General features: G+C 47.9%; 1 protein-coding gene across 3 annotated transcripts in view; it reads right to left on the reverse strand.

The window, feature by feature from the left end:
• KY (kyphoscoliosis peptidase) overlaps positions 1-16,973 on the reverse strand; it is a gene marked incomplete at its 3' end in the record, with an annotated part of 43,138 nt that extends 26,165 nt beyond the window's left edge. For 2 of the 3 annotated variants that reach the window (XM_084231698.1, XM_084231697.1), the window contains exons 1-2: positions 16,688-16,973; positions 13,357-13,419 (exon numbers count right to left, since the gene is read on the reverse strand). In XM_084231698.1, the coding sequence (XP_084087824.1) occupies positions 13,357-13,419; positions 16,688-16,823 (199 nt within the window). In that variant the 5' untranslated portion in view covers positions 16,824-16,973. Of the gene's footprint in view, positions 1-9,385; positions 9,449-13,356; positions 13,420-16,687 lie in introns of all 3 variants that reach the window. The other variant, XM_084231696.1, reaches the window with a different exon arrangement.
• Between the last annotated feature and the right edge of the window lie 9,594 nt (positions 16,974-26,567).

Below are 26,567 nucleotides of genomic sequence, written 5' to 3' on the forward strand. Positions count from 1 at the left end.
TGAATAGATAAACACCTGACAGTACATCCATATCAAGGAGTCCTTCTCACAATACAAAAAATTCTTAGGAGTGACAGAAGAATCTGACTACAAGAAGTCCATGCAACAGAATTACATGATAATAGGACTTCTCTGTATTCTGACAATGGTGCAAATCACATGAATTTGGGCATGTTTATATCTAAAACTCATAGAACTACATACCAGAAAATCCAATTTTGTTCTATATTAATTTAAAGTAAAATTAAAGTTAAAAAAATAGTAACTGGACAAAAAGCCCAAGAAGAATTAAGCTTGAATGATAAAGACATAAAACAGAAAGTGAAAGTCCAAGACAGGATTATAGTACACACACTTTGGGTAACCTTCTCTCATAAGTCTTTACACGTCAGTGAATATTGTCCTATGTCATCCTTTTAAATGGCTATATAGTGCTCTATTCTACAGATGGTATATAATCCATATAAGGAAAACCGTTATGTTCCATATTTAACTTCTCAAATGTTTAGTTATTATAGGACTATTATCTTATGACTTTTCTGACACACACTTATCTTTACACACATTTCAAATTGGTTCATTTAAGCTCTTAAAATGATCAAAGGGTATGAGAATTTCTAAAGATTTTTATTAGAGATTGGCAAACTTTTTACATAAATGATTTTATCAGCTTATGTTCTCTTGCACTATTGGTGCAAGAGAAACATTTCTCTTTTCTTTTTTTTTTTTTAAAGATTTATTTATTTATTTATACAAGCACTGGGTACAGTCAGAAGCGTGGGAGGGTGAGAGAATTCACCAGAGCCAGAGCAGGGAGCAGAGCAGGCAGACTGACAAAGTACACTGCTGAGGGGAGCAGCAGGTGGCTGGAGAGGTCTGTGTGCCATGTGGGACCCTTGCTCTGCAGCTGGGGATCCAACCGGTGCTTCAGAGGCTGCGGGCAGCTTCACAGGCCAGTGTTCAACCGCTGTGCCACCGGGGAGGCCCAAGAGAAACATTTTTCTTATTTTTGCCTTGCTGAATTGCAAACTTAGTCATGATACTTTGCACTTCCTCTCAGTGAGAGATTTATTTCCTGAATTTGGACTGACCTTAGGACTTGATTTGGCCAATTAGTATGTACAGAGGTACTAGTGTATAAGATCTGAGCCTTGTTTATGCAACTTCTACTGTCATTCTTGGGATTCTAGCCATGACTGCCATGTGAATGAGCCTATGCTGGTCTGCTGGAGGATGAGAGACTATATGGAGCAGAGTAGAGTCATCTCTGGTGAGGCCATCCTAAAGCAGCTGCTCTCCAGCCAGCTCACCAACTGACCATAAACACGTAAGCAGGACCAGCCAAGACCTGAGATCAGCTGGCTGTATCACACAAGAATATCCAGCTAAACTGTAGTTTCATGAGCTGGTAAATGCTTATTGTTTTTAGCCACTGAGTTTTAATATAAAAATAGACCACAAATATACTCATTGATATTTGGTTTTTATCAGTTCCTTCCATTTGTCTCAACGAATATCTCATTGTTATTTTATGCATTCCTTTAATTTTTTAATGCACTATTTTTAATGTATTTATTTGCCATTTGTAATTTTATTTTGTGAATTGTCTGTTTTTCTACTGGTGAATTTTTTTCTTTATTCATTTTGTAAGAGCTTCTTTGATTAACCCTTGGCTTGCTGAATATGTTGCACCAGTTTGCCACACAATGACAATACTGGCTTTCTTGTGTAGCTCATAAACTTGCTCTGCAGACCAAAAAGCGTAACTCTTAATTTTAAAAGATACAAGGAAACCCCCAAGGCATCAATTTGAAGGGATTAACATTCATTTTGAAGTGTGGTTTGTAGCACATTCATTGTCAAAGAAAATCAGACTGTAACTTTATAACTAAGACTTTGAACACTTTAGAGTTCAAAGTATAATTGAGTTCTGGCCTGGGATCCAGTGCCATCAGCAGCAAATACCTCCTGTAGGCCTCCCCATGAGGCACAAGGCGTGGGTTTTTCATGTTCTCTACCTGAATCTGAGATTTTTTTCCAAAGAGGGTGTCAAGCTGTACTTGGCTGCAAGAATCCTTGTAAAAAAAGAATCTGAGATCCATTTTCCTCTTTTGTATCTCAGTACAAAATGCTCTTCTAAGAAGTCCTGCAACAAAGAAGTTTATTTAACCCAGTACTACTTTGTCCAACGCAATTTGGAAAATCTGACTGGAACAATATCCATAAGCTTAGAGAATCTAAAAAACCAAGCAGCTGGTTGATTTGAGCTCAACAACTACCCTCTTACCCAAACTTCTTATAACATCCAGTTATGAGAACCACTCCTGATTCAGTCATGTCTCTTTGTCAATGAATGAGTGAGCTGAAAAATTATGGTTAAAGCCCTTTCAAGGGTGGGGGTTGAGGTGGCCTCATACTTGGAACATGACCCTGCCCTGGAAACTCCACCCATCACCATTTGTAATCCCTTCTCTCTGTCCTCTTTTCTTTCCCCACTTGGATAGGGGCCAATGTCCATCATTCTTGTGACTCCCACTTCCTGGCTCTATTGCAAAGCTCTTGGGCTTTTCAACCCTGCCACTGCCATCAGTATGGGAGTCTGATTCCTGCTGTCCAATACAGGCACTCCTAGGAGCAACCTGATTCAGGGCCTGGGCCCTGGCCTGCTGTCCCAAAGTGGGCAGCATTCACAGTGTGACCCCATGTTTCCCAAAGGTGTCAGTGGTGAGACTTTGTCGACTACAATATTTACATACTTCATTAAACAAAACACTTAATTTAAGAAAAAAAATCAGATTAATCTCTAATGATAAAGAGTGGAACATTATTTGGAACAAAGTTTAAAGTAAGATCTAAAGTGGTAAGTACAGTCAGATAAAAATCATACTGCTCTTAAAAGTTGTGAGCAAACCCTAAGGAGGCCTTTTCTCAGACTTCAGTTATGGGGCTCTCTCAGGTCACCCCTTCCCAGATCTACTAGTTATCACTCAAATGACATTTCTGAGCTACAGCTTTGACTGTCTTAAATGTATTCGTGACTGTTTTCTGCTGCCCTTGAGAAGTGACTCCCTGGCCTTTTCCCTAGATTGAAAGATTCTGCTTCTATCTCCCTAGACTTGCAGGAGTGGAGATGCAGCAGGCAGTGTGTGCACTGCCTTAGGGCTACCTTTACACCTGACACTCTCCAGGTCTTCAGGTTTAAATCAGGATTTGTCTAAAGTCCTAATTTGTTCAGAATACCTAATGCAGAGATGGCAAACAGATTCGTGTTGTTCATTAACTCTGACTGATTGGAAGTGGCTGCCTGGAGTGTTGATCAATTAATAAAAAGTGCCAGGCCTGTGTGTGTGTGTGTGTGTGTGTGTGTGTGTGTGAATGTGCACACATATGGGATGTATGAGTGGGACCAGGACCTCTGGGATTCAGGTCAGACACTTGCCATCACTTACTTCAGGTGTTTCTTCACTCCAGAACTGGCTGCCTCATTTACAACCTGAGATCTTTGCCTTGGAATTTTTCCCCGCAGTAGCTGAGAATCAGGAAATCTCAGCTCAAGCTGCTGAAATTAAAAAATATCCCTGAAACAAGTCCTAGTGAACTGTTCAGTAGAGTTGTGCTGTATGGTTTCTGCCCAGGATGTGGTACTCAGTGTTAATGCAGGAGGTGATGTGTTTTGACATTCCAGGAATAGCCTGTGGGATGGTGACAGGGAACGGTCCAGCTCTGTTAAACCCTCACAGGTCCTGTCAAATGCAGCGTGGAAGCCCCACTCTGCTTGAGGGACAACATGACGATTGAGTGTGCCAGAGCTCAGGGCTGAGGTCCCGGGGCACTGGTGGGGGTGTGTGATGAAGGTGTCCTTTGCAGCCCTGACTGACCTCAGCTTCCACTGGGCTCTTGGAAACACAGGACCACTTGTGATCCCTTCTGCAGAATGGAGCACCACAGTCATGTCCCAGGTGGGGAAATGTGGTATTGACCCTATTGGGTGCATATGAAAAAAGGAACAGTGTCTGCATAGGGATTAGTGCTGAAGACTTGGAAGCATGGAAACCTCAACAGAGAACTGACTACTCAAGAATGGCTTTGAGGTCGAAGTTACAGCAGCCCCAGTAGTTGCTCTCCTCTTACTCAATCCACACCCATTATAGTTTAATCTTCTGAAGTCTTTCACAGGAAGATACAAAATTCTTAAACCCCCAAATCTCAAAGATCTTATCACCTATCACACAACATCTAATATTGAATGGTAAGCTGAGGAGGTGGAGGAGGAGGAGGGGGAAATTAGACCATCTGAATGACAAGTTCTGACCGCCATTTTGGATTTCTTGTAGTGGGTGTTGATCTAAGCTGCACCACCAGATTCATGCCTGCCCTCTGTGGAGGAAGATGGTGTGGTGCAAAGCTTAGCATTTGGGCTTTGGAGGCTCATAGACGGGGGTTTAACAACAAGGCCTGGCATATCCTAGCTGCGTAAATTCAGGCATCTTACTAAAACCTCTCTGGGTCCCAATTTCCCCATACATGAAAGGGGGATATACCTACCACAGAAGGTGGTTTGGGGAATTAAATGAGGTGAGAAACAGAAGGGGCTTAGGCCAATGTGTTCACACACCGAGTGTTCCCTGGGCCGCTGCTATCAGTGTGATTAAAAGAATTACGACTGTCAAACTGAGGCTAACAGAGGGTGAGAAGGTGGGGAGGGGCCAGGACAAAGAGGGGCGGAAGCACATCGGATGATGGTGGTAGATATGATGGTGGGTGTGGTGTGGCAACAACACGCAAAGAGAGAGGTCCTGTACTTCTAAAACACACATTACACTGTAAACTCCAAAAAAATTTTTGACACTGTTCTCTCAAAAAAAATTTTTTTTCTTCAAGAAAACCTCTTAGGGGAGCTAATGTTCACAGCACAGAGCTTATTGGCCGAGCAGGAACGTGGCACATGGAGTAGTGATGTTCCTGGGTTCTGTTATCCAAAATAGCAGCCACATGGTTGCTTGGCGGAGGGGGCAACCTCAGCAAGGTCAAATCTGAATTGTTCATGTTTTTTCCCCAAACTGCTCCTCCTAAATCTGCCCCATGACATCCTTGGTCCCAAATCTTCTCTCTCTTATGCCCCAAATTCATACCAAGGAAAACCTCTCTGGCCTGGAGTATCACAATGCCTCCTAAGGGGTCTTCTTGCATGCTCCCTTGCCTTCTCCTGTTTGTTGGAGGCTGTTCTGTAGAAAACCATGGAGTGGTTTCCCATCACACTCAGACTTGAGGCCAGCAAGCTTTGTAGGCACTGTGAGATCAGCCCTGTGTCTCTGTGACTCACCCCTACTCCCCCAACCTCACCCACGCCCCTCCAGCCACAGTGACTGGCTTCCTGGCCTTGGAACAACCTGGGTGTACTCCTGCCCTCACCCCCAGTTATCCCTCTGTTGGATGTTCTTCCTCAGGAGTGCATGTGGCTAACTCCCTTACCTCCTGCCTCACTCAATGTCACCTTCTCGTGGAGACCTTTCTCAATGACTCTACTTTTTATGGATACAATGCTATTTATTGTTTTTAAAAAACAATATATAGGCATAGAAAAACTTCAAAAGAATACATAAGAAAACTGGTAAGAGAGAGAGAGAGAGATAGACTCATGCCATTCACAGCAACATGGATGGAGCTAGAAGGAATTATGCTCAGTGAAATAAGCCAGAAGGAAAAAAAAAATATTGGATTGTTTCACTTATAACAGGAATATAGGGGAACCAAATAAGACATCAGTGTTAAAAAAATAATAACAGTACAAAACACAACAAAGCAAAAATGGACAATTATAAATCAGAGACATCCTACAGGGGAGGAGGAGGGAGAGGAATCAGAGGGAGGGAGGGAGGAGCATGGAGGACTGAGGACACAGGTGCATTGGTGAAGGAAACTCTATGGGGACTACACCTGAGGGGGTGGGAGGAAGCAAACATTTTTTAAAAATGAACAATGATGTAAAAAGTAAATTAAAAAAAAACACAAAATAAAGCCACAATCAAAAAAAAAAAAGAAAAAGAAAAAGAAAACTGATAACAATGGATACTTCTAAAGGTTGAAAATTGGTATTTGCAAAAATAGGACAAGAGGGAAATGTTTTTTATTTCATTGTTTTAAATCTTTTTAAGAATGGTAATATATTTTTGAAACTAATTTGCCAGTCATGTACATGTCTGTATAACTTTGGGGTTATATTTTTACCCCTCCATACGTGCACATGCTTCACTCACCCTCACCAAGCCCCTGTGCCATGTCCTTTCCACCTTCCCCATCCTATCCTCCCTCCCCTGTGCCCTCTGGCAACCAGTGTTTTCTTCACTAAGTCTAAGAATTGTTTTTGGCCTCCCCAGTGGCACAGCGGGTTGAGTGCCATGCTGCACTCTGCAGCACTTGTTCAATTCCCCGCTGGCCAGGGAGATTCCTACATGGCGCGGCAGAACTCTCTTGCCTCGCCCGCTGCTCCCCTCAGCAGTGCTTTCGGCCCCTCTGCCTGTTCTGTTCCCCGCTCTGTCTCTGGTGAATGCTTTCACCCTCCTGTGCTTCTGACCTGTACCCCCGTTCTTGTATAAATAAATAAATAAGAAATAAGTAAGTAAATAAATAAATAAATCTTTAAAAAAATTGTTTTTGTTCTGTGTTGCCAGTGTTTATTTTTTATTCTTTCTATTTCACATATAAGCGAAACCATCCGATACCTGTCTTTCACTTTCTGACTTATTTCATTTAGCATAATCACCTCAAGATCCATCCATTTTGTCCAAAAAAGCATTATTTCCTTTTTAAATAGCTGTGTCTTACTCCATTGAATATATATACCACAATTTCCACAGTGGAATATATACTCTATTTTATTTTATTTTTATTTTATTTTTTTAAAAGATTTATTTTTATACAAGAACTGGGGTACAGGCTAGAGGTGGAGGAGGGTGAGAGAATTCACCAGAGACAGAGCAGGGAACAGAACAGGCAGAAGGACCAAAGTACACTGCTGAGGGGAGCAGTGGGTGAGTCAGGAGAGGTCTGGGCGCCATGTGGGAATTTCCCTGGCCGGCCGGGAATTGAACCAGCGCTGCAGAGCTGTAGACAGTTTCACAACGCTGTGCTCAACCTGCTGTGCCACCAGGGAGGCCCTATACTTTATTTTTAACTGTCCCTTGTTGGAGGCAGAATAACAGCCCATAGAGATATCCATGTCCTGGTCCCAGAAACCTGTGAATGTCAGGGGGTCTTGCCATGTGATTAAGGACTTTGAAGTCAGAAGAAAATCCTAGATTGTTTTGGTGGACCCAATGTAAACACAAGCGTTCCTTTAAAACAGAGGTGGAGGGAAATTTGATTATTTATATGGAGGAAATACAATGGGAGAATGGAAGTTGAGGTTGGAGTGGTCCCACAAGTCAAGGAATGCCAGATGCCTCTAGAAGCTAGACGAGGCAAGGAGCAGATTCTCACTAGAGTCTCCAGAAAGAAACAGACCACCCAACACTTTGCCTTTATCAAAACTGATTTGGGGCTTGTGTAGACTCTGAAACTGTTTAAGAAATCTGGGCCTCCCTGGTGGGTAGGGGTTATGTCTCAGCGCTATGACCTCTATGGACTGAGTTTGATCCCCTGCCAGGGAGCTAACCCACCTGTGGCTCAGCACTGCTTGCCCACTGCTCCCCTCAGCAGTGTATTTCAGTAGATCCACCTGTTCTGCTCCCTACTCTGTCTCTGGTGAAGACTCTCAACCCCCCTCCCGCATACCTCTGGCCGACACCCAAGTTCTTCTATGCAAAAAAAAAAATAAAAAAAAGTAAATCTGTGGAAAGCCTCCAAGCGTGTGATAATTCCTTACAGCATTTACAGGAAACTAACACACTGTGCACGCACCTCCCAAGCTCTCTCCAGCTTCTCCCTTGTGGCCTTATCTGACACACTGTATTTTACTTGTTAGCATTGTCTGCCTCCTTATGAGGGTGTCAGCTCCAGGACGGCAGGAGCCTTTGTTTTGTTGTCTGCTGGGTCCCCAGTGCTTGCCCTCAGGAGAGCAGGGAGGTAGCATGTGGGTGTCACACACACAGAGTGTGCTGTGACGGGTAAAGCTGTGGTGAATGCCAGGCCAACCCACCTGGGACTCGGCAGGTGGTGCAGTGTTGGTGTCTTCAGGAGCAGACCCCAGATTCCCCAGTGTCAGCTTTCTTGTGTGTGAACAGGGGTAACCACGGAACCCCCCTCACAAATGTGGCCAGAACTAAGTGAGGTAAGTGGTCACTAATCCACTCGCATTTCAGTGGGTACCGTTTATTTTCACTGTGTGGCGAGCTAGTTCAAGAAGCAGAGGGGATGGGGTGGGGGAGGTGTCCTGTACTGCTCCACAGGTCCTGCTGGGTCCTCTGAGTGGGCTCCTGGCTTGTCCTGGAGTCCTATTCCCAGGAATTCTGGCCTAAAAGATGCTAGCCCAGATTGTAGGGCGAGCCAGCTGCCTCCTACTGGTACCCATGCTGACAGGCCTGCCTTCGCCGCTGCCAGTGCCTTTCCTGGATGCTGGATAGCTTGCATTTCAGAGAGCAATTCTCTCAGAGGCTCTGAATCATTCTGGGCCTTCAGAGGCCTCCTACTTCAGGGAGCCATCACTACCCCCTGGAAGTGATCAGATAATTTCATTATAGGTTTGGACTTCACCTTTGAGAGTACTGGTGGTTGAAATCTTAGGGCTGAGACTATGAGAACTCTCAAACACCAGTGTCTTAAACAGAGAGCAGGAAACCGAGACAGGAGAGGGAGGGTAACCTGGCCTTTCTTCCAGCCCTGACCGGGGAGCCCTCCTGCTCCATGCAAGCCATATGGGAAGCTTGTCTACAAGAGGGTTATGAAAGCAGAACTATGGGAAGGTTAGTGGCTGAGGCCTTGGTAGTGGTTGGGGGGACCAATTACTGCAGCTCTGACTCTTGCTGGCCTTGTAACTTGGGACACATGATAATCTTGCCAAGCCTCAGTTTACTCATGTGTAAAATGAGACCAGTGAAAGTACTGATCGAACCGAACTGTTGGGAGCTTGATTTACAGGAGACTAATCATGTCTCTGGCTTGGCAGTGTGCCTGGCACATCAATAAATAATGGCAACAGTCATGACATGGGAGTGATGATGACACCAGTGGGTTCCATGGACCAGAGATTTATTTCTCCATCACAAGACGCCATAACATCTCCCATTGCTTCCTGTTGGCGAAGGGGAGAGGGAGAGGGTATGCCAACATCCACAGAGCAGAGTGGACTCTGTTTCCCAGTCAGTGCTCTGTACCCACTATCTCTGGCTGGGCAGGAGTCCAGCACACAGGGACTGGGGGAGGTCCCGCGTGCTAGCAAGACTCTTACCTTGGTTGTCGTAGGAAGTGATGACCTGTGTCTGCTGAGGGTACTGCTTCTCTGCTAGGTTTCCTATTTAAGAAAGAGAGAGGGACCAGCAGTGACCACTGGGACCACAAGGGAATTTCCTGGGCAGAGCAGACAGCTGTGTGTGTCTGCAGGAAAGGCATGCTGGCAGGGCCCAGCTCATCCCAGGCCTGGCGTAACACCTGCACACCCTCGTGCACCCCCTCACCCCTCCAAGAGCACAGTCACAGACCAGAACACAGAGGCAAATGTGTGCCCATGTCACACACTCTCACACCTCTCAGCAGGAGCAAGCCAGCACAGCCTGGGGTTCTTACCACCTCCTGTGGGCTAAATGACCACTGTCCTGGACTTTGGTGGTGTCCCCAGGCACAGTCCCCAAAGCACACAGGGATCCCTCACTATCTCTCCACATTTCTGTGGAGTGGGCTGTGAGGGCCCTATGCCAACTTTATAGCTGAAGGGCTGGACTGCTAGGGAAGGTGAGACCTGGGACTCACCTTCCCCTGCTTGGTAGCTCAGCCTCCTGCCTCCTTTGGCGAATGGAGATAAAAAGCCTGGTACAAACCAGCCTAGGAGTTAGAGGGCCTAGCAGTTTGGTTCTGTTTCACAAACATTTGCAGGGCACCTACTATGTTAACTCTTCCCAAATACTAGAGTATGTCCCTTAGTGTGGTCAGGATATCATGGAAGAGATGCCAGTTTCTGCCTCAGGCCATGAAGGGGGCACCACAGGCTTACTGACGTTTCCTACAGGAAGTGCTGCCTTTCTTGCCTCTCTCCTTTTTTTTTTTTTTTAAAAAAAAAGATTTATTTTTGATTTATACAACAGCTGGGGTACAGGCCAGAGGTATGGGAGGGTGAGAGGATTCACCAGAGACAAAGTGGGGAACAGAGGAGGCAGACTGACTGAAATACACTGCTGAGGGGAGCAGTGGGCGAGGCAGGAGAGGTCTGCCACACCATATGGGTATCTCCCTGGCCGGCCAGGAATTGAACCTGCACTGCAGAGGCTGCAGGCAGCTTCACAGTGCTGTGCTCAACCCTCTGCACCACCGGGGAGGCCCATTTTTTGCCTTTCTTTCTAGCTGCTGCAGTGGTCTGGTCTTGCTGAGGCTGCCCTTGAACCCCTGCTTCAGGAAGGCATAGGGAGTAGTTGGGCAAAGTCCAGGGTGCTGGCAGCAGGAGGCCACCACCCTGACCTGCCATCTTCTCCCCTGGTTTCCCACTGGTCTGCAGAAAGGCTCTTGGGCTTTTCCCTGGAAGTGACCACTGGGGACATTCCCTGGGTCTGGAAAGAAGATAAACTCTGGGCCAATGGTCTGGCCAGTTTCCATTTAGCCTCCTTTGTGCACCTACCCAGATCTGCCACTCCATGGGCCCCATGCCAAAACGAGTCAAGGTGGGTGGGTGGACTTGTGACCCACCGGCCGGGTCTTGCCCTGAAGGAGCCTGCCTGCTCGAGCCTTTTCCTATGTGCAACCCCCTCAATCCCCCAGGCCAGAGTTGGTCAGTCAGCTGGCTAAGGGCCAGGCTCACTGAATGTGCCAACCCAGGGTGATGCATCTGCTGGGCCAGAGTCCCAGGCCAGATTCGAACGAGAACAGGGAGGCTGCCTCCTGCAGGCACAGCTGGCCTCATCTCTGCTCGTCCGGCTGAGGGAGGAAACAGGATCTGGGAAGGGAATCCTCAAGGAGGGTGATTGGCTGGCATAGCTGCTGTGGGGTATTTATAGTCAGGGCTGCACCACTGCTTTCCTTGTAGCCTTGGGGCTTCAGTGCCTGTGCTGCTAGGCAGACTTTGGCCACCACCAAGGAGAGCAGCCAATCACAGCAGGGGAAGCCCGTTGCCAGGCAAGCTGGGGTGGCTCGGCCCAAACACCTGTTGCTTGGAAAAGTTTGGAGCACTGCAGGCTCCCCCCAACCTGCCAACACCCCAGCCCAAGGAAAACACAGAGCAGCAAGAGGGGGGAAATGTGCCCTTTCAGATCAATCTCATGTTTGGCCACATTTGCAAACTGTCCACCAGCACAAGCCATGGTTGCTTCCGGCTCAGGTGAAAGCCATCCACTTTCCAGGGCTCGGTGCCTTGGGCTCCAGCAATGCAAGTACATACCCAGAATCTCACCCGCAGGAAACACAGAAAGAAGCTATCAGTTTAATTTCTGCACGCATTCCAATATGCCAAATGGAAAACAAATTTTTACTTCAAGTTACATCAATCGGTGGAGTAGTGGAACCATAATCTTTCCCCAGCCCCGGGCCTCTATAAGCCTCTCACCAGCCCCAGGTTACCTAAAACTCTCAGTTCTCGGGTGGTTTTCCCAGAACTGCTTTAATCATCCTCTTTATCAGCTGACACATTGTGCTGAGATCCACACCATGTCCTTCAGCGGAGTCCTAAAAGTCTTACCATAGTTACTGTGTCGCTTTGGGTTTTGTTGTATTTTTCCATTAAATGTTTCCCCAAACCAGGAACTCTGAAGATGGTAAAAACTATATTAACTATATTTTAATCCTCTCCTGATGTAATACATGCAAAGAAGCCAGAAAACAGATTTCAGGCAACACAGCCAAGGTGCAATGCTGCGTCTCTTCCTCCCACTGTGACCTGCTTGCCCCTTACCCATGGGCACATGATTGAGCATGGGCTGCTGTGCATTGCCAGGGCTGCCAGCTCTCTGCAGGTCTGATTCTTGCTATAATTCTCATTAGCTGGCAGCACTGGTTCACCAACTTGGTATCCACGTCAGTAGAGCTAGAGCTGGCACGTTACCACGAAATGGCCCTGATAGCCCAGTGAAGGCAGCCATCCTGCCATGTGTGCCCACCAGCTAGGACATGGAGGGGTGGCTGTGGGGGTTTCCTGAGGATGACTCAGACTTATGCACAGGACAGGGAACATAGGCAAGCTCTTTACCTGGAGGGTATTGGGACTCTACTGCATGATGATAACGATCATTTGAACATAACCCCACGAGGGCAGGGCTTCTTGACTTTCTCATTCTCTATCCCATCCCCAACATTAGAACCCTGCCTGGCACAAAGTGGGCACTATGGACCTTGAGTGAGGGGATAGCTGAATATATTTCCTTTCTGAACTTCATCTTTCCTTTTGTTAGTCAGAACAATGGCGGAACAAGGTCTTGTTCAATTGCAGTTCTATCCCCCCATTTATGGGGGTCTTAGTTCCCTTACAATTGCATCTGATGCTAGTCATCTGACTCTGCGTTTCACATAGCTGGGGTCTGACCAAGCTCCCTATTGGGGTTTTTGGGAGTGAAATCGCATCTCACAAACCAACAGTGCAATTTCGCTGATGTTTGTCCCTGGAAGCTGAGTTAGTGAGTCCTTGAAAGGCATAGAATGAGGCCCAGTATAGTCAGGGCCATAAACACACGGCATTGACAGTGACATCCTGGGCCTGCAGGGCATCAGATGCCTGGCACTAGAGAGAGAAGGTGTTGGAAGCTGACTTCTCTCAGATCTTATTGTATTCTGGGTCCCAGGCCAAGAGAGAGCCACAGATGCCTTGACTGGCATCTCCCTAGACCTTGAGTAATGCTGTCCCAAGGCAGGCTACTCTCCTCTCTGTTTGGAAAAATTTTCAAAAATGGATCCCCTGCAGGTCCTGAACCTGAACAGGAACACTTAAACCTCATTATCCCAAATGAGGTAAAGTGCTTCCCTGCAGCTCAGCCAGCAAACAAGTGAGGGCTCAAGTTTGTGATGTTGCCCCTTTACCCCACATCTTCCAGGAAATCAGGGGGCCTGGTGCCAGGAAAAACTTTTCAGGGTCATAGTGACCCCAGAGCCTTGGCTGTTTCATGAGCAGTTAATCACTTTCTGAGTGGTTAGATGTCTAGAGTCTTAAAGCCAGTGAAAATTAATCCTTCTCATAATTTTCTAATGATATAATCCCAGAGATTAGAAGAAAAATAAAAGAGAATTTACCTAGCAGGCCGTTTCCTTCTAATTTCTGCCATCCCCGGATTCCATTACCGACACCTTTGAGTCCTATGAAATAACAAGGACGGTGTGAGGCTCTCTGTGGTGGATAGAATTATGTGTCAGCTGCAGACATATCTGGGTTAATGTGGGACTGGTTGAGATTGGCCCTTTTAAGATCCAGGGATTGCTGCCTATGAATGAGGCAATGTGGGGAATTAATGCAACCCTCAATAGACACACACACACACACACACACACACATTTTATATATATATATATATATATATATGAAATGAAATATTTAAAAAATATATAATATACATATAAAATGAAACATATATATATATAATGAAACATTTTAAAAGTATTAAAACAGTAGTTTTTAAGAGTGATGGGGTTAGTTATCAGGATCATCCAGGGAGAACTTTTGCAATGTTAGATGGCCATTTTCACTTCTGCATCTCCACTGCATAATATAGAAGTATTATTGTAGAAGATATTCACCATTCATTTTGCCTGTCTGTTTCTGTAATGAATCTCCTACTTTAGAGTCTTGAGATACAGTAGGGAGTGGGCAAAGACTGCCTGTCCCTATGCGAACTAAAAGTGATAGTTGCTGGCTTTCCCAGACTCCCTTGCAGCTAGAGCATGAACATGGATGGGCTTGGGTATGACTGATCAGATGACCCTGCATCTGATTCTGTCCAGGTACCTGGTGATGCAAGTGGAGGGGAATGGAGTATCCCTCCTCCTCTTTGTCTTCCTCCTCCTTCCCCTTTACCCCCACTATAGGTCGAAATCGTGCTACAAGATCGAGTTTCTGACACAGAATAGGCAAACATCCAAGCAATGGAAGCAACTGTAATAAAATAAATTTCCTGACGTAGAAGGAGCATCTAGTGCTCCTTGATTGCAGCGGGGTTTTCTCACGAGGTCAGTTCTGCTGTGCAGTGTATGGTGCTGTTTCTGGAAGCTCTGTCTCCAGTCCTTTCAACCACTCAGAAGTCCCCCATTCCTTCTTAACACTCTTCTTTTGTGCAGAGTTCTCCAGTCAGTGTCTGGGGCATAACACTGGGCACACACTTGTGGAATACACACATCACACAGACCTCAGGGATAACAGCTGAGACTTTGAAACTTTTAGACTTGGTGCAGTTACTTTTAGGTTACCTCCTCCACTGCCAGAGGAATGCCTGAGGGGAGTTGTGGGGGCTCATAGCACTTTTTTTTTTTTTTTTTAGAAGTCCTACTCTGTGAAAATGCTAGAGAATCCTAGAGGAAAGGGGAGAGACTTATCACTTGGCCTCTAGCCTGGTGTCCTAGCTTGTATATATGCACCTTGCTTCTTTGTCCCTTTGACTTTTTTCTGCTACAGGGGCACAGAGAAGAGTGTCACATCTTCATTCAGTCCTCTGCACTGAGACCATTACTGAGCTTTGCTCTTTTCTGACATGGCACTCAGGCCCTCCTTTGCAAAATCAGGGAAAATTCATTCCCTAGCTGAGGACCTGGAGTGGGGAGGAGACAGGAGAAGACACTTAGAAATGGGTAGGGTGTGTTTAGATCTTGGAACAAGGTACTCTTGTTCAGCGTTTTACCTGCATAGGCTGTGTCCCATGAAGAGGGTCTACCAGCTGGCTTAGCAGGGGTCTCCTGCTGGAGCTCACAGCTCTGCCCGCCTCCAAGGCTGTGCACTCCCTCCCCCTCTCTCTGTTCCAGGCAGAACAGAATGGTTATGAATAAGTGACATAGATCTCTTCACTACTCTGGTGTCTCTGAGAGACCTCTATCAGTAAAATTTTGAGAAAAATAGCAGAAAGGGCCCAGTAAGTGGGGTCTTCTTTCCTGCATCACGGTCATGAGTGTGAAGCCTCATGTTGGTCTGGAGTCACATAGGCCCATTGCTAGGTGTCAGGCGCCTCTTGCTTCAATCCCAACTCTGGCATTTCCAGGGCTTCTATGTGTTCTTCACCTTCTCCTTCTAGTGTCAAAGTCTATAGGAGTGATGTGATTAGAAGGGGAGTGTTTGCTGGGCCTCGTGGGGAGGTCCTCTGGTCTTGTCACACGCTAGGGAAGATTTTCTGACTACAGTGTGTATAGCTGAGCAGCTGCCTTTCTATCAGAGGGCTAATGGCCTCTGCTAATTTCCCCTTCCTCTGAGAGCAGCTCTGAGAACTAAAGAGCCTAAACAATGCCTGAGACTGGAGTACCTGTGAATGCTCCCAGCTCTCCAGAATCGATTTCTTTTGCCTGCGTGCCTCCCCTAGAGGTCACCAGGAGCTATAGGGCAGCTCCAATCTGTGTGTCTGGGGGGGGACAAAGCTAACCACCACGCCATTGCTTCACCAGGCCAGGTGGAAGGTGGATGGTCAAGGCACACAGGGGCTCTGGGGACAGAAGAGCTAGGAGACAGGCTCCAAGGAGCTTCAGAGCTGACAGGCAGGCAGAAGTCATTTCAACGTGGCCTATCAAGCACTGTTGCCAAAGAACTGGTGCACAGTCAGCCTAGTGCACCCTCACATCATCCTCCTTCAGGTCTCCGCCAGGCTTTACTCATATACCCAGGTTCCCCAAGTTGCTGGATTTCTGAGGGACTGGCTTCACTTCTATTACTATCCATCTGTACTCTGGAGAATACAGAGGCCAGCCACCAGCTTGTCCCTACCATTCTATAAACACTTTATTTTACCAGGCTCCCCCACCCCCCACCCCCTTAAGAAAGTGGTGGGACAAATAAAATCAATGCTAAGTGAAAGCAGGGAGAGCAGATTTCAAGCCTAGCCTTCCGCAAAGGCATGTGTGCCTTTACACTTTTTACACTTTCTATCCTAGGAGGCTGTGAGAAAGCTCTAGAAAGGGGAAACTGAGCCCATGAGTTGTGCAAGTGCACCAAAGGAGCCCCCCATCTCAAAAGTCTGACTCAGTAAGCAAATTCCTCTAGGTCCTCTGTGCCCTGCAGTGTGTCCTGTGGGGAGCAGCCCAAGCTAGGCAGAGGTCAGGCCCGAGGCTCTGGAACCCCTTCCTACAGTGCATCTTCCAACCTTAATCAGCACCCATCAAAGAGGTGGCTAGGGAGAAACTGGCGCCCGGGGGTGGCGGAATCACCCACAGGCCTGGACTGAGTCAACCCAGGGCAATCACCGGGCTGCGCGTTGCTACGGGACGCCAGAGCCACAGCTAGGAGACAGGCAGCGGTGGGGAGAGGGTCGGTCTCTCTGACCTCCTTTGGGGGCGCCCGCGCCCCTTGGCGGGCGGGCTCTGGGGTGAGGAGGTCGAGGTGCGATGGAGGCCTGGGTGCCCGGGGGCCTGAGGGGCCGGGGCGGGCGTGCGTTACCTCCTCGGCGCTGCGGCAACGTGCCCGCGTCTGCCTGCTGGTCGGAGTGCGCGCCCTGGGCAGCGCGCCGCTTCTCCGAGTGCACGATTAGCAGCATGTCGATGGATACGGCGTTGCTGTCCTTCTTCAGCTCCATGGCTCCGCCTCGCTCCCGGCCGGCTCTCCGCGGCCGCTCGCAAGGCTGCCTGCGCTGCAAATGGCCCCGTGCGCGCTGCGGCCGGGTGCGGGAGACTCTGAGGGCGCAGGAGAGGGCGCTCCCCCGCCGCCGAGTCGTTGGGCGCCGCGTTTCGCTGACTCTGCCAAACACGCCATTAGGGCCTGCCTGGGAGGGCGCTACCCGACCGAAGCGGCTGTAAGTCACCTTTGAAAGGAAATCCCCAGCCAAGTCCTGACCTGCACCGAGGCCACAGTCCGCAGAGGCCGCTGGCTCCAGAGCCACCCTCTCTGGCGCTCTGCCTCCTGCCCCGTGCGCTTGAAGCCTCTCGACCGCAGCTCCAAGACTATTCTCGGGTTGACTTGGCGCGGCCTCATTCCTGCGATCTCTGAGGTGGGGACAGAGGGACAGAAGCAGGCCCCCTCCTAAAACCAGGACCAATACAGAAGTCACACGGTGCTGTCAACAGCGAAAGTTGGTTCAGGAAAAAGAAAAACATCCAGGGGGCTCCAGATTGAATGAAAGGTGTGGAGAAGTTGACCAAGTCTTGGTTTGGGCCCCATTCAATTCCTGGGTGGTTTTACGTATGGATAACTTCCCCTGTAAGAGGGAGATGGGTCGGGTGTTGGATCAGGACCCCACATCCTCCCATATGGCCCGTGCAAATTTGGAACATGTCCACTGGGCATCAGCCTAACAGCCTTTCTGGCCTGAAATGAAAATCTTAACATCTCTGTTTTATTTTTTTTTTTTTTGTTTTTTTTTTTTTCTAGAAACCTGGCTCCTGCCTGGTGGGGAGAGAGCAGGGCAGGAGGAGGCTGGGGTTCAGGGAGCAGCCTGCCTGTTGTGGTCTGGGAGCTGGACTTGAGTGCCCATCTATTTTTAGTGGGGCCTGGCCTGCTCAAAGGCAGTGGCAGGACCTTTGGCTCTAGGTTTTAGGAGTGTTTACAGCGGCATCTGCCTGGTAGCCCTGGGCAGGATGGACCCACCCTGCTGGGACCAGAGCTCCTAATCTGAATTTCCACCAGTAGTAATTACTGTACACATGGCCACACATGGCCTTTGCTCTGGGCTTCTCATGATGAAGTGTAGTGATCTTACCTTGCACATGGTCCCTGAGAGTGTAGACTTCCCCATTGGAAGCAGACTGTTTGGCATATGCCTGGGTTCCAGTCTCTGTTCTGCCGCTACTGCCCATGTGACCTTGGAGAAGCCATTTCCTTTTCATTATCTCGCTAGTATCATGGGCTTAATACAAATTCTCCCAGGACTGTGGTGAGACAGACAAGCATGTGGGGTGCCCAGCACATAACAAGTGGTCTGCAGTGATAGCTGCCATTAATACCTCACTTGAAGGGTGAGAAAAAGGAGAGCTGAGGTGACCGGTCAGTAATGGAGCAGGGGGTCACACAAGTAACTGCGCCTTCAGACTCTGAGGATCTTTCCCACTGAATGTGGCTCATAGTTTTGTTGCCTATAAACTGCTACTTCAGTGCATCACCACAGGCCCCTTGCCCACAGGGCATCTGTTGAAAAGAGAGGAAACTGGCTTCTGATATTGTTGAGCTGGAGTCCCTAGAGAGCTGGATTGCATGGCTGGTGGAGGTGGGTGACTCCAAAGGCTTCCGTCAGTCCTGTGTGTATGCACACACGTGCGCACTCACACACACACATCTACATACATACTCACTACATGATTTGGAGACAGGTTAAGCCTTGCAGCTTTCTAGATGACTGGAAAGAAAGAACTATGGATAATTCGAAGCTTCTGGGGTCTTCGAGATTGCTCTAGTTGTTCTCCAGTGTGCCCAGTGTGCCCCCACCTGATCTGGGACAATGTAGCCTAACTCTTTTGAGGATGCAGATCCCAGCAGAAGCTCCAGAGCATTCCTTGTTGCAGGAGAGGCCTGTGCATGGTAGAATATGCAGCAGCATTCCTGGCACCTACTAGGTGCCAGTAGAATCCACTTCCCAAGTGTGATAATCTAGGATGTCTCCAAATATTGACATATGTTTCCTGGGGGACAAAATTGCAGCGAGAACACTGCTTTTGAGCAAAACCATGAAATAGGGACCATGTCACCTTGACTGCTCTGGGAAATGCTACTTATCCAGGGGCCCCCCACCAATGACCACCATGTAGCTGCTGACTTCATGGGGCCTGCAGAGCTGCTCCCTGCCAGAAGCATGGATGGAAAGATCTGATGCTCTCTGACCCCCAACCGCCCTCATCCCTGGCTACTGCTGACCCATTCCTTATCCTTGCTATTTGCTTTAGGCTGAGAGAGAGATACCCTGGGGAAGGTGTGTGACTAGGGGCATTTGGATATATCTGGAAGGGGGAGGAGAGCAGGAGAGAAAACTAAGACCAGGGAATATCATTCAGAAGGTCTGTCCTTTCTCAAACCTCCCTCCAGTGTTCTCACAACGGAGGACAATGGACAGTGGACACTGATCGGCCTTCAACCTGTGATTCACATCACATGCAGCTTCCTACAGACCCATCTCATTTTCTCTCCCTGCCATCCCACACGTGCTGCTGTCACAGCCCTGTCCCTGCCTCCCCAGACCTAGTGGCCTTTGCTCAGCCTACTGGCACCTCCATTCTACCACCATCTGAAACAATGTATGGTTTCAAGGCCCACTGTATTTTTGTGTAACAATTATTCTATACCCTTGTCTGAGGCTCTGACAAGCCACAGGATATCTCCATTCTTGAGCAAAACTTTAATTATTTTAATCAAGATGAGTTGGAAATTTCAGACACTGAAAGAGAGCAGTTAAAATGACTGAATCGTCACCTTTATCCACCATCACATGGAATGCTCAGACATGTCCTGGTGTCACCCAGACTGCTTCCCCCCCTTTGCTTAAAGTTAGGATTTGTCAGCTGTCTGAGCCATCTGAGCCTTGCCCTGACATTACAGCCTTGAAGGTGGGGGGCGGGTGGCAGGTGAGGCTTGCTCCCAGCGGAGGAGGTCTCGCCAGCACAAGCAGGGTGTGTGGTCTGACTCATATTCACTGTTTTTCCTCAGAAATATTAGTTCTTCAGGAAACACCAGTCATAACTCTTTTATCTCTTGAGATCCCAAGAAGTTTCCTTCTTTATAGGGACATAATAGGCCAGGCAATATGTGAAAGACCTTTAGCAAAAGATTTGTTCATAAGACATGTTTTTCCCCTCTGGTGCAGTGGAAAGGGGCGTCCAGAGAGTGGAACAACTTGGTGAAAAGCAACAGACAAGACCAGTCTTGTGATCCGCCACTTCTCAAGGTGGGCAGTGGTTGCTGGGGGTCCAGACATCTTTTCCAGATTCCTTTTTGAACCTGGAAATCTGTGGGCTTCCTAGGGTAACTTGGACAGTCTTGGCTTGCTCCTATGTTTGAGCCATTTTTATTGCTGTCATCTCTTCTGGAAAACCTCTGGACCTCCCTGCCAAGTAGAGTCCTGCCATCCTTCAAGGCCTGACACTGGCCCTCACCTCCACCCTGAGGACTTCAGATCTTGCCACCTTAGTTTGGGGAGTCCTGCAGAATGCTGAGTCTTTGTGTGCCTCTCTTTCCATCTTTCTGACTATCTTAGTGGTTATTAGGACCTGGATGGTTATCCCAGCACGGGTCCCATACTCATCAAATTTAGAGAACCTGCCAATGGGAACTGAGTTATGCCAGGCCAATGTATGTTCCCAGACTTCACCTCTTAGCAGGGTGACCTTGGGCAATATGCTTAACCTCTCTGAGCCTCAGTTTTCCTCATCTGTCAAATGGGGATTAAATAAACAAATTATTTAGCATAGTTATAGCTGTGACAACTTCTATTCTGTCTGAACCCCTTTCTCGGTCCTGCTCTGAGGAGGATCTCATGGATGTGGTTTTACAACTGGGGAGAGGGAACTGGGGGCATCCCTGATGCTCCCACTCTGGTGGAGTAGGAAATTGTCTTCCCTCCTGTGTCAGTGTTCTGCTATTACAGAGAAATTCAGTGAGCTGCAGAATCTATTTCTCACAGATGGGCAATCAGCTGTACAGAGGCACCTCCATCAGCAGGAGGCATGACTCAGCCACTCCCACTGCCCTCTGAGCTCTTCGAAGTTAGTGGGATGGGGTTTTGTATAATCTCTGTTTTATAGATAAGACTGAGGCTTAGAGATCCAAGGTGTCCTACCCACAGATGTGGCTAAGAGGTGACACCTCAGTCCTTCACATCCTCCTCTATATGACTCCAAAGCCCATGTGCTGACACCCCCTCCATTGGCCAGTGCCCAAGACCAGCACAGGCCTGTGTGCTGAGCTATTAGTGCCCAGGCCAAGGGGAAGAGCAGCCATCAGCCTGCAGGAGGGTGCCCTCAACATTCACAATGAATACACCTTGATCCAGGGGCCCAAGACCTCTGTTATATCTTGTGGAAAATTCTTTGAGCTTAAGCCCTGAGCTAGGTCTTTGGGGACAGATTTCCTAGATCTTTGGAATCATTGGGGAAGACTATTGCTTCTCGGCCTTTTGGCTAAGATCAGGTATATTTGGGGAAGACTGGTGGCGGAGGCAGTTGTCAAAATTTGGTGACCAGAAGCATCTAGCAACTGTCAGGAACAGTGAGGTGGCCCTGCCAGGGAGGCAGAGATTTGCCATTTTCAGAGACATTTAAAGAAATTTTGTGTTGTAAAAAGCTCCTTAATATTCTGTGTTGAGGATATTTAAGCTGCCAAGAGGACTTTTTGATTTTGCTGAACAATGCTGTCCAGCACAGCCGCAGCTGGTACTTGAGATCCCACTGTGTGCAGTGGTGCTCTGTACAGAGCCAGAATACCACTGCGATGGGCTGAGAGTGGAAGTACAGGGGAGAGCCTTCCTAGGGACAGGGATCCAGGAAGGCTTCCAGGTAGAGGTGACACTTAAACAATGTCTTTAGGGATGAATGAGTAGGAGCAAGTCACAAAAGGTTTTTCCAGGTAGAGAAGCAGCCTGGGTGGAGGAGGGCAGCAGGGGGAGCTGGAGGGGAGAGAAGATGATATGTTGCAGGGCAGTTTGGTTGGAGCTGCTGTGCAGGGACAAGCATTCAGGGGGCAGTTGAAGGGCAGCCAGAACAAACTGCTGTGGGTGGGGCTCTTGCTGCCTACCTGAGAAGGAGAGGAGGAAGCAGTTCTGATGGTTACTGTGAGCACCAACAAAACCATCGCCACCAGAGGCTGGTTCCAGAGGGTTCTAGGCAGGGGAGGCAATGCTGTGAAAAGAAGAGTTGGATACCACGCATGTGCTGAATGAGAAAGGGGCTCTAAGGTCTACTGGCCAGTGCCCAAGTGAGGTGGGGACCTGGGCTCTGAGGGAAAGCACAGGCAGTGCTGGTGCTGGTTGGACAGCAGGTGATGTGTGGGGCTTGGGCTCCAGATGGAAGACCAGGCCCAGCTGCGTCCTGTGACACAGGTGACCACAGGCAGAGTGGGACTGGGGTCCTCCCTCTACAGGGGCGTCAGTGAAATAAGCTGCTTGGCCAAACTCATGCTCCTTGTTGAAAATTTAGAAACCGCAAAAGCTTATTTAAAGAAGAATATAAAACCAACCACCCACATTCCACCATCTAGAGATAATCACTTTCAAATCTTGTTATTTAGCATTTCCTTCCATTAGAAACCATTATATATAATTGTGTGTATAACTTTAATTATATACATGTACATATATGTATGTATATGTATATGTATACATACACACATGTATATATATATATATATATAATCGAGGTTTAGAGATCCAAGGTGACCTACCCACAGATATCTGTAACAGATGACACCCTAATCCTTGACACCCCCTCTGTATGACTCCAAAAGCTCACATGCTTGCATATATATATATATATAAATAGATGTATACATAATTTTTTAAAAAATTGGATCACAACCACATACAGATCGGTGTCATGATGTTTTTCTGACTCAATACATGTAATGAATAGTCTACTAAAAACTCTTCAAAACCCCATTTAAAAGTCTGCCTCATTATTCATTCTATTGCTGGACCAGGTCCATTATTCCATTTTCTTCTTGTAAGATTTTTAGTTTGTTTTGCATTTTCCACTTTTATAAATAATGTGATGATAAATATCTGTGTGCTTATACCTTTGACCACATATCTAGTTATTTCCTTAGAACAGATTCCTGGAAGTGGAATTACTGAGTCAAAGGTTACGACTATTTTAAGGCTTGAGATATATAAAATGTCAAATTACTTTCCAGAAAGATTGTGCCTATTTACAATCTCATTAGCTGTGTATCAACCTGCCTTTTACCCTCATAATTGTTGAATACCATGAGGCAAAACTTTGCCATAATATAATTGATAACATGGCAATCCATGTATCCAATCCAATTCTAATTTTAATTTTTACCCCTGAAATCGGGTAATATTTTTCACATAAATTCCCGAGTATGTGTGAGAAGTTTTTGGTTTGCATAATTAGTTCCTTTTCTTCTACTGAAATGACACAAACATTTACATGTTAGCTCGAAAGAAGAAATCTCTCCCAAATGACCTCAAATCTTTCCTAATCCACAGCAAAGTCGATGGTAAAGTTGTCCTACCTGTGATCACATTAGCTCTCGGAGGTTCAGGTTGGTCTTACTCATTCTTGAGTCCCCCTCCACTAATCCCCACCTCCACAAAGTGTCTCCTTGTGTGTTGCACACAGGAAGTGCTCCATAAATGTTTGAATCAAATTGGACTGAATTAATGCTCTCAGCACGAGCTTTCTTTAGCCTGGAGGTATAACAGCCTTCCAGAGATTTGTAGCGCTGGCGCTTCTGTGTCTTTCTCTCAGACCTTCAGGGAATGGAGGCGAAGGAGGTTAAATGAGGACAAGCAGCTCTAAAGGCACCTTCCCCCGCTGTTGACAAAGCCATCTGGAGCACGAATTTGGGGGGAGAGCTTGGTTCTGACAGTGCTGCTTGGGGCCCACCCTGCCCCCATCTGGACCCACAAGCCCCACTCTTGGTGAACAGTTTCATTCTCAACCTTCCCAGTTCGTCTCTCCCTCATCGGCCCGTCAGCCATTCCTGGTTTCAGCATTTCTGCTCATAACTCCGTCTTTAACTTTCCCTATTTTTCTGTTCATGGCTTATTATACCCCCATCTTCTTGCATACAATGATGTGCAAATGCAGGAAGTACTGCGTTCCAAATTCCAAGTCGTTTAAATTTTGGAGTCTTTATACACTGTGGCATTCTTGGCCTTTTCCTGTGGATGGAGATGATGAAAATCAATTTGTCTCTCACCACCACCTCCCAAATATCTCAGGCCATGCCAACAGAGGTATCCAGTGGCACATGAAAGCCCATGCAGAGATTACCTCTTGAGCTTCGCCAAGTGTTTATTGCTGAGCTATTGAAATGCCCCTCGCCTATTCCTCGATCCGCCTCTCTCTGCAGTGGAAACAGGGTCCTCACACCTACTTCCTGCTGCCGAGCTTGCTCCCTGGCAGTCACTGACTTTCTGTACAGAGTCCTGCAATTTTACTCGTGTGAACTCATGCAGTCCTCTCAAAAGCCCCAGGCTGAGCTGATGCCTTTATGGCCATTTAGCTGACAAAGAAACAGAGGATCAAAAAACTGTCATGGATTTGTCCCAGCCAGTCAACACTGGCTTCTAGATGGGCCCAGTGCCCTCACCAAGCCCAGCATGCTTGCTGCTTTGCATGTTTTAATGAAAAGGGGGTGGGGCCATCTTTTCCAGCAGCAAGCTGAGATTTGGGCCAGCTACTTGCTGGGCCCAGGGCAGTGGCCCCGGGGGCGCATGTCACTGGAGAGAGACATGGAGAGAGAGAGAGCCCTTTCCTGGGTGCTGGGAGGCTGTCTAGTGAGGTGATGAGGAGGGCCACAGAAAACAGCTTTGGCATATGAGAGCAAGCACAGATGAAGTCAGAAGTCATGACTGTAGACCCCTGGGACAAGCAGGAGGAGGTTGATGTCCATCTGCCCCAAGAGGGACAGGCCCAGTGGCCAGGATTCCAGGGGGCACAGGGAACCAGATTTTAGTGTCACTGCAGACTCCAGCCTTGCCTGTCCCTGGGACGGTCATTCTAATAGGAGTGGTGGGTATTTTTAGTCTCACGTGTGCAGGCACAGGACAGCGTGAGCTGGACGGGAACAGCTAATAAGCCATGGTCCTTATTAAGTCAGGAAGGATGAACTGAGGGGAGGCAGGGAGCCTGCTGGAACTTTTGCACATCTTCATTTCCAGAGAACTCTTTTTCCATAATTCACAGAGAAAGATTGAGGTCAGGGTGATTGTGCACAGCCCCAGCTGCAGAAACCTGAAAGTGGGGCATGTTCACCCCCTGTGACTGCTGGTCCCCTCCCCAGAGTCCGCTCTGCCTTTTGGGCCAGGAGGCTGGACGGGAAGGCGGGTTAGCTTTGGGGCTTGGTTGTCATTACTCCTGGAGTGGGGAGATCTTCAAAACAAAATATATTAGAAGCCGGTTGCCACTGTGATCCCTGTTCCCTCTGTGATCCTTGAAGCCTCGGGAGATCAGCTATCTCCCTGATTTCCCAGATGAGGAAATAAATGGGGGTTCAGGGAGGTGTGGACACTTGTGCAAGGCTACCCAGTTGGAAGTGACAGAACTGGGGTTCAAACTCGATGTCCTAGGTCAAGGTTTACCATTGTTTCCCAAACACATTCCACTCTCCCCCAAACCACAGTCCCCCTAGCCTAAAACTCATTACCTATTTTTTTTAGCCACACACATTTGTTCTGTGCCAACTCTGCATCAGGGACTATCACTGGAATGAGGCTGCGAGGACGATACAGTTGTTGTTCTCAAGAGCTCTCGACTTAGTGAGGGCAACAGAGATGCGACCTCAGCAGAACCGCGGTTGGCCGGCATGCAAGCTTGCCATGTGGGAGAGGCAGACTGGGAAAGGAAATTGGCAGGTTCCCAGCGTTTGGTGTTGAGCATGAGGACAGTCAAAGCTCTATTAGTACAGTCAGTCCTCCTTCTTATTGCAGCTTCCAAGGGTAGGGCTGGCCAGGGAGGGCAAGTGTGCCCTCAGCCCTTTTCCAGTCCGGTGGCTTGGAGCATTGTGATCTTGGAGCCTGGGGCAGGACTCACTGAGGGCTTGGCAAGGCAAAGTTGGAATGAAGGCAGTGCCCACCCCACCCCCCAGCCCCCGCTGCTATCAGTCACCCCCTTCCCACTCTGAACACCCCCCACCTTTATGATTTGAGGGCAGTGGAAGACAGAGTGGAAACAGATTTGGGACAAAAACATGGAAGTGTTTTTATCCTTGTACCTCCCTTCTCCAGTCTAAAGCCAGCCATGGCACATGTCTCTGCCCATCTGTTTATCCATAAATCCATCCTCTGACATGCTCTTTTATACCCATCCATCCACGCATCCATCCGCATTCATCCATCCATCTCGCTGGGCCATTTGTTCATCTGTCCCTACATCTCCACCTGGACAGTACTCCTCGAGCCATCTGCCAACACCATCCTCTAGCCCTGCCCTCGGCCACGTTCCTTCCAGCTGCTCATTCATCTTTTCAGCCATTCGAGTCCCATCCTCAGCCAATGACCAATTCCCTTATCCTACCTGGAACCAGGCAATGTCCAGGCCTTCTGCCTGGTGGTGCAGGGCGCAGAGATGCAAGCGTCCTTGGGGTTGACTTAAGAGACACTGTAGACCGGCTTAGGAAGGAAACAGTGGAAACCAAGAGGGTCCAGAGAGAATAGGAC

Source organism: Talpa europaea (genome assembly GCF_964194135.1).
Source record: "Talpa europaea genome assembly, chromosome: 4".
NCBI classification, from domain to species: domain Eukaryota; kingdom Metazoa; phylum Chordata; class Mammalia; order Eulipotyphla; family Talpidae; genus Talpa; species Talpa europaea.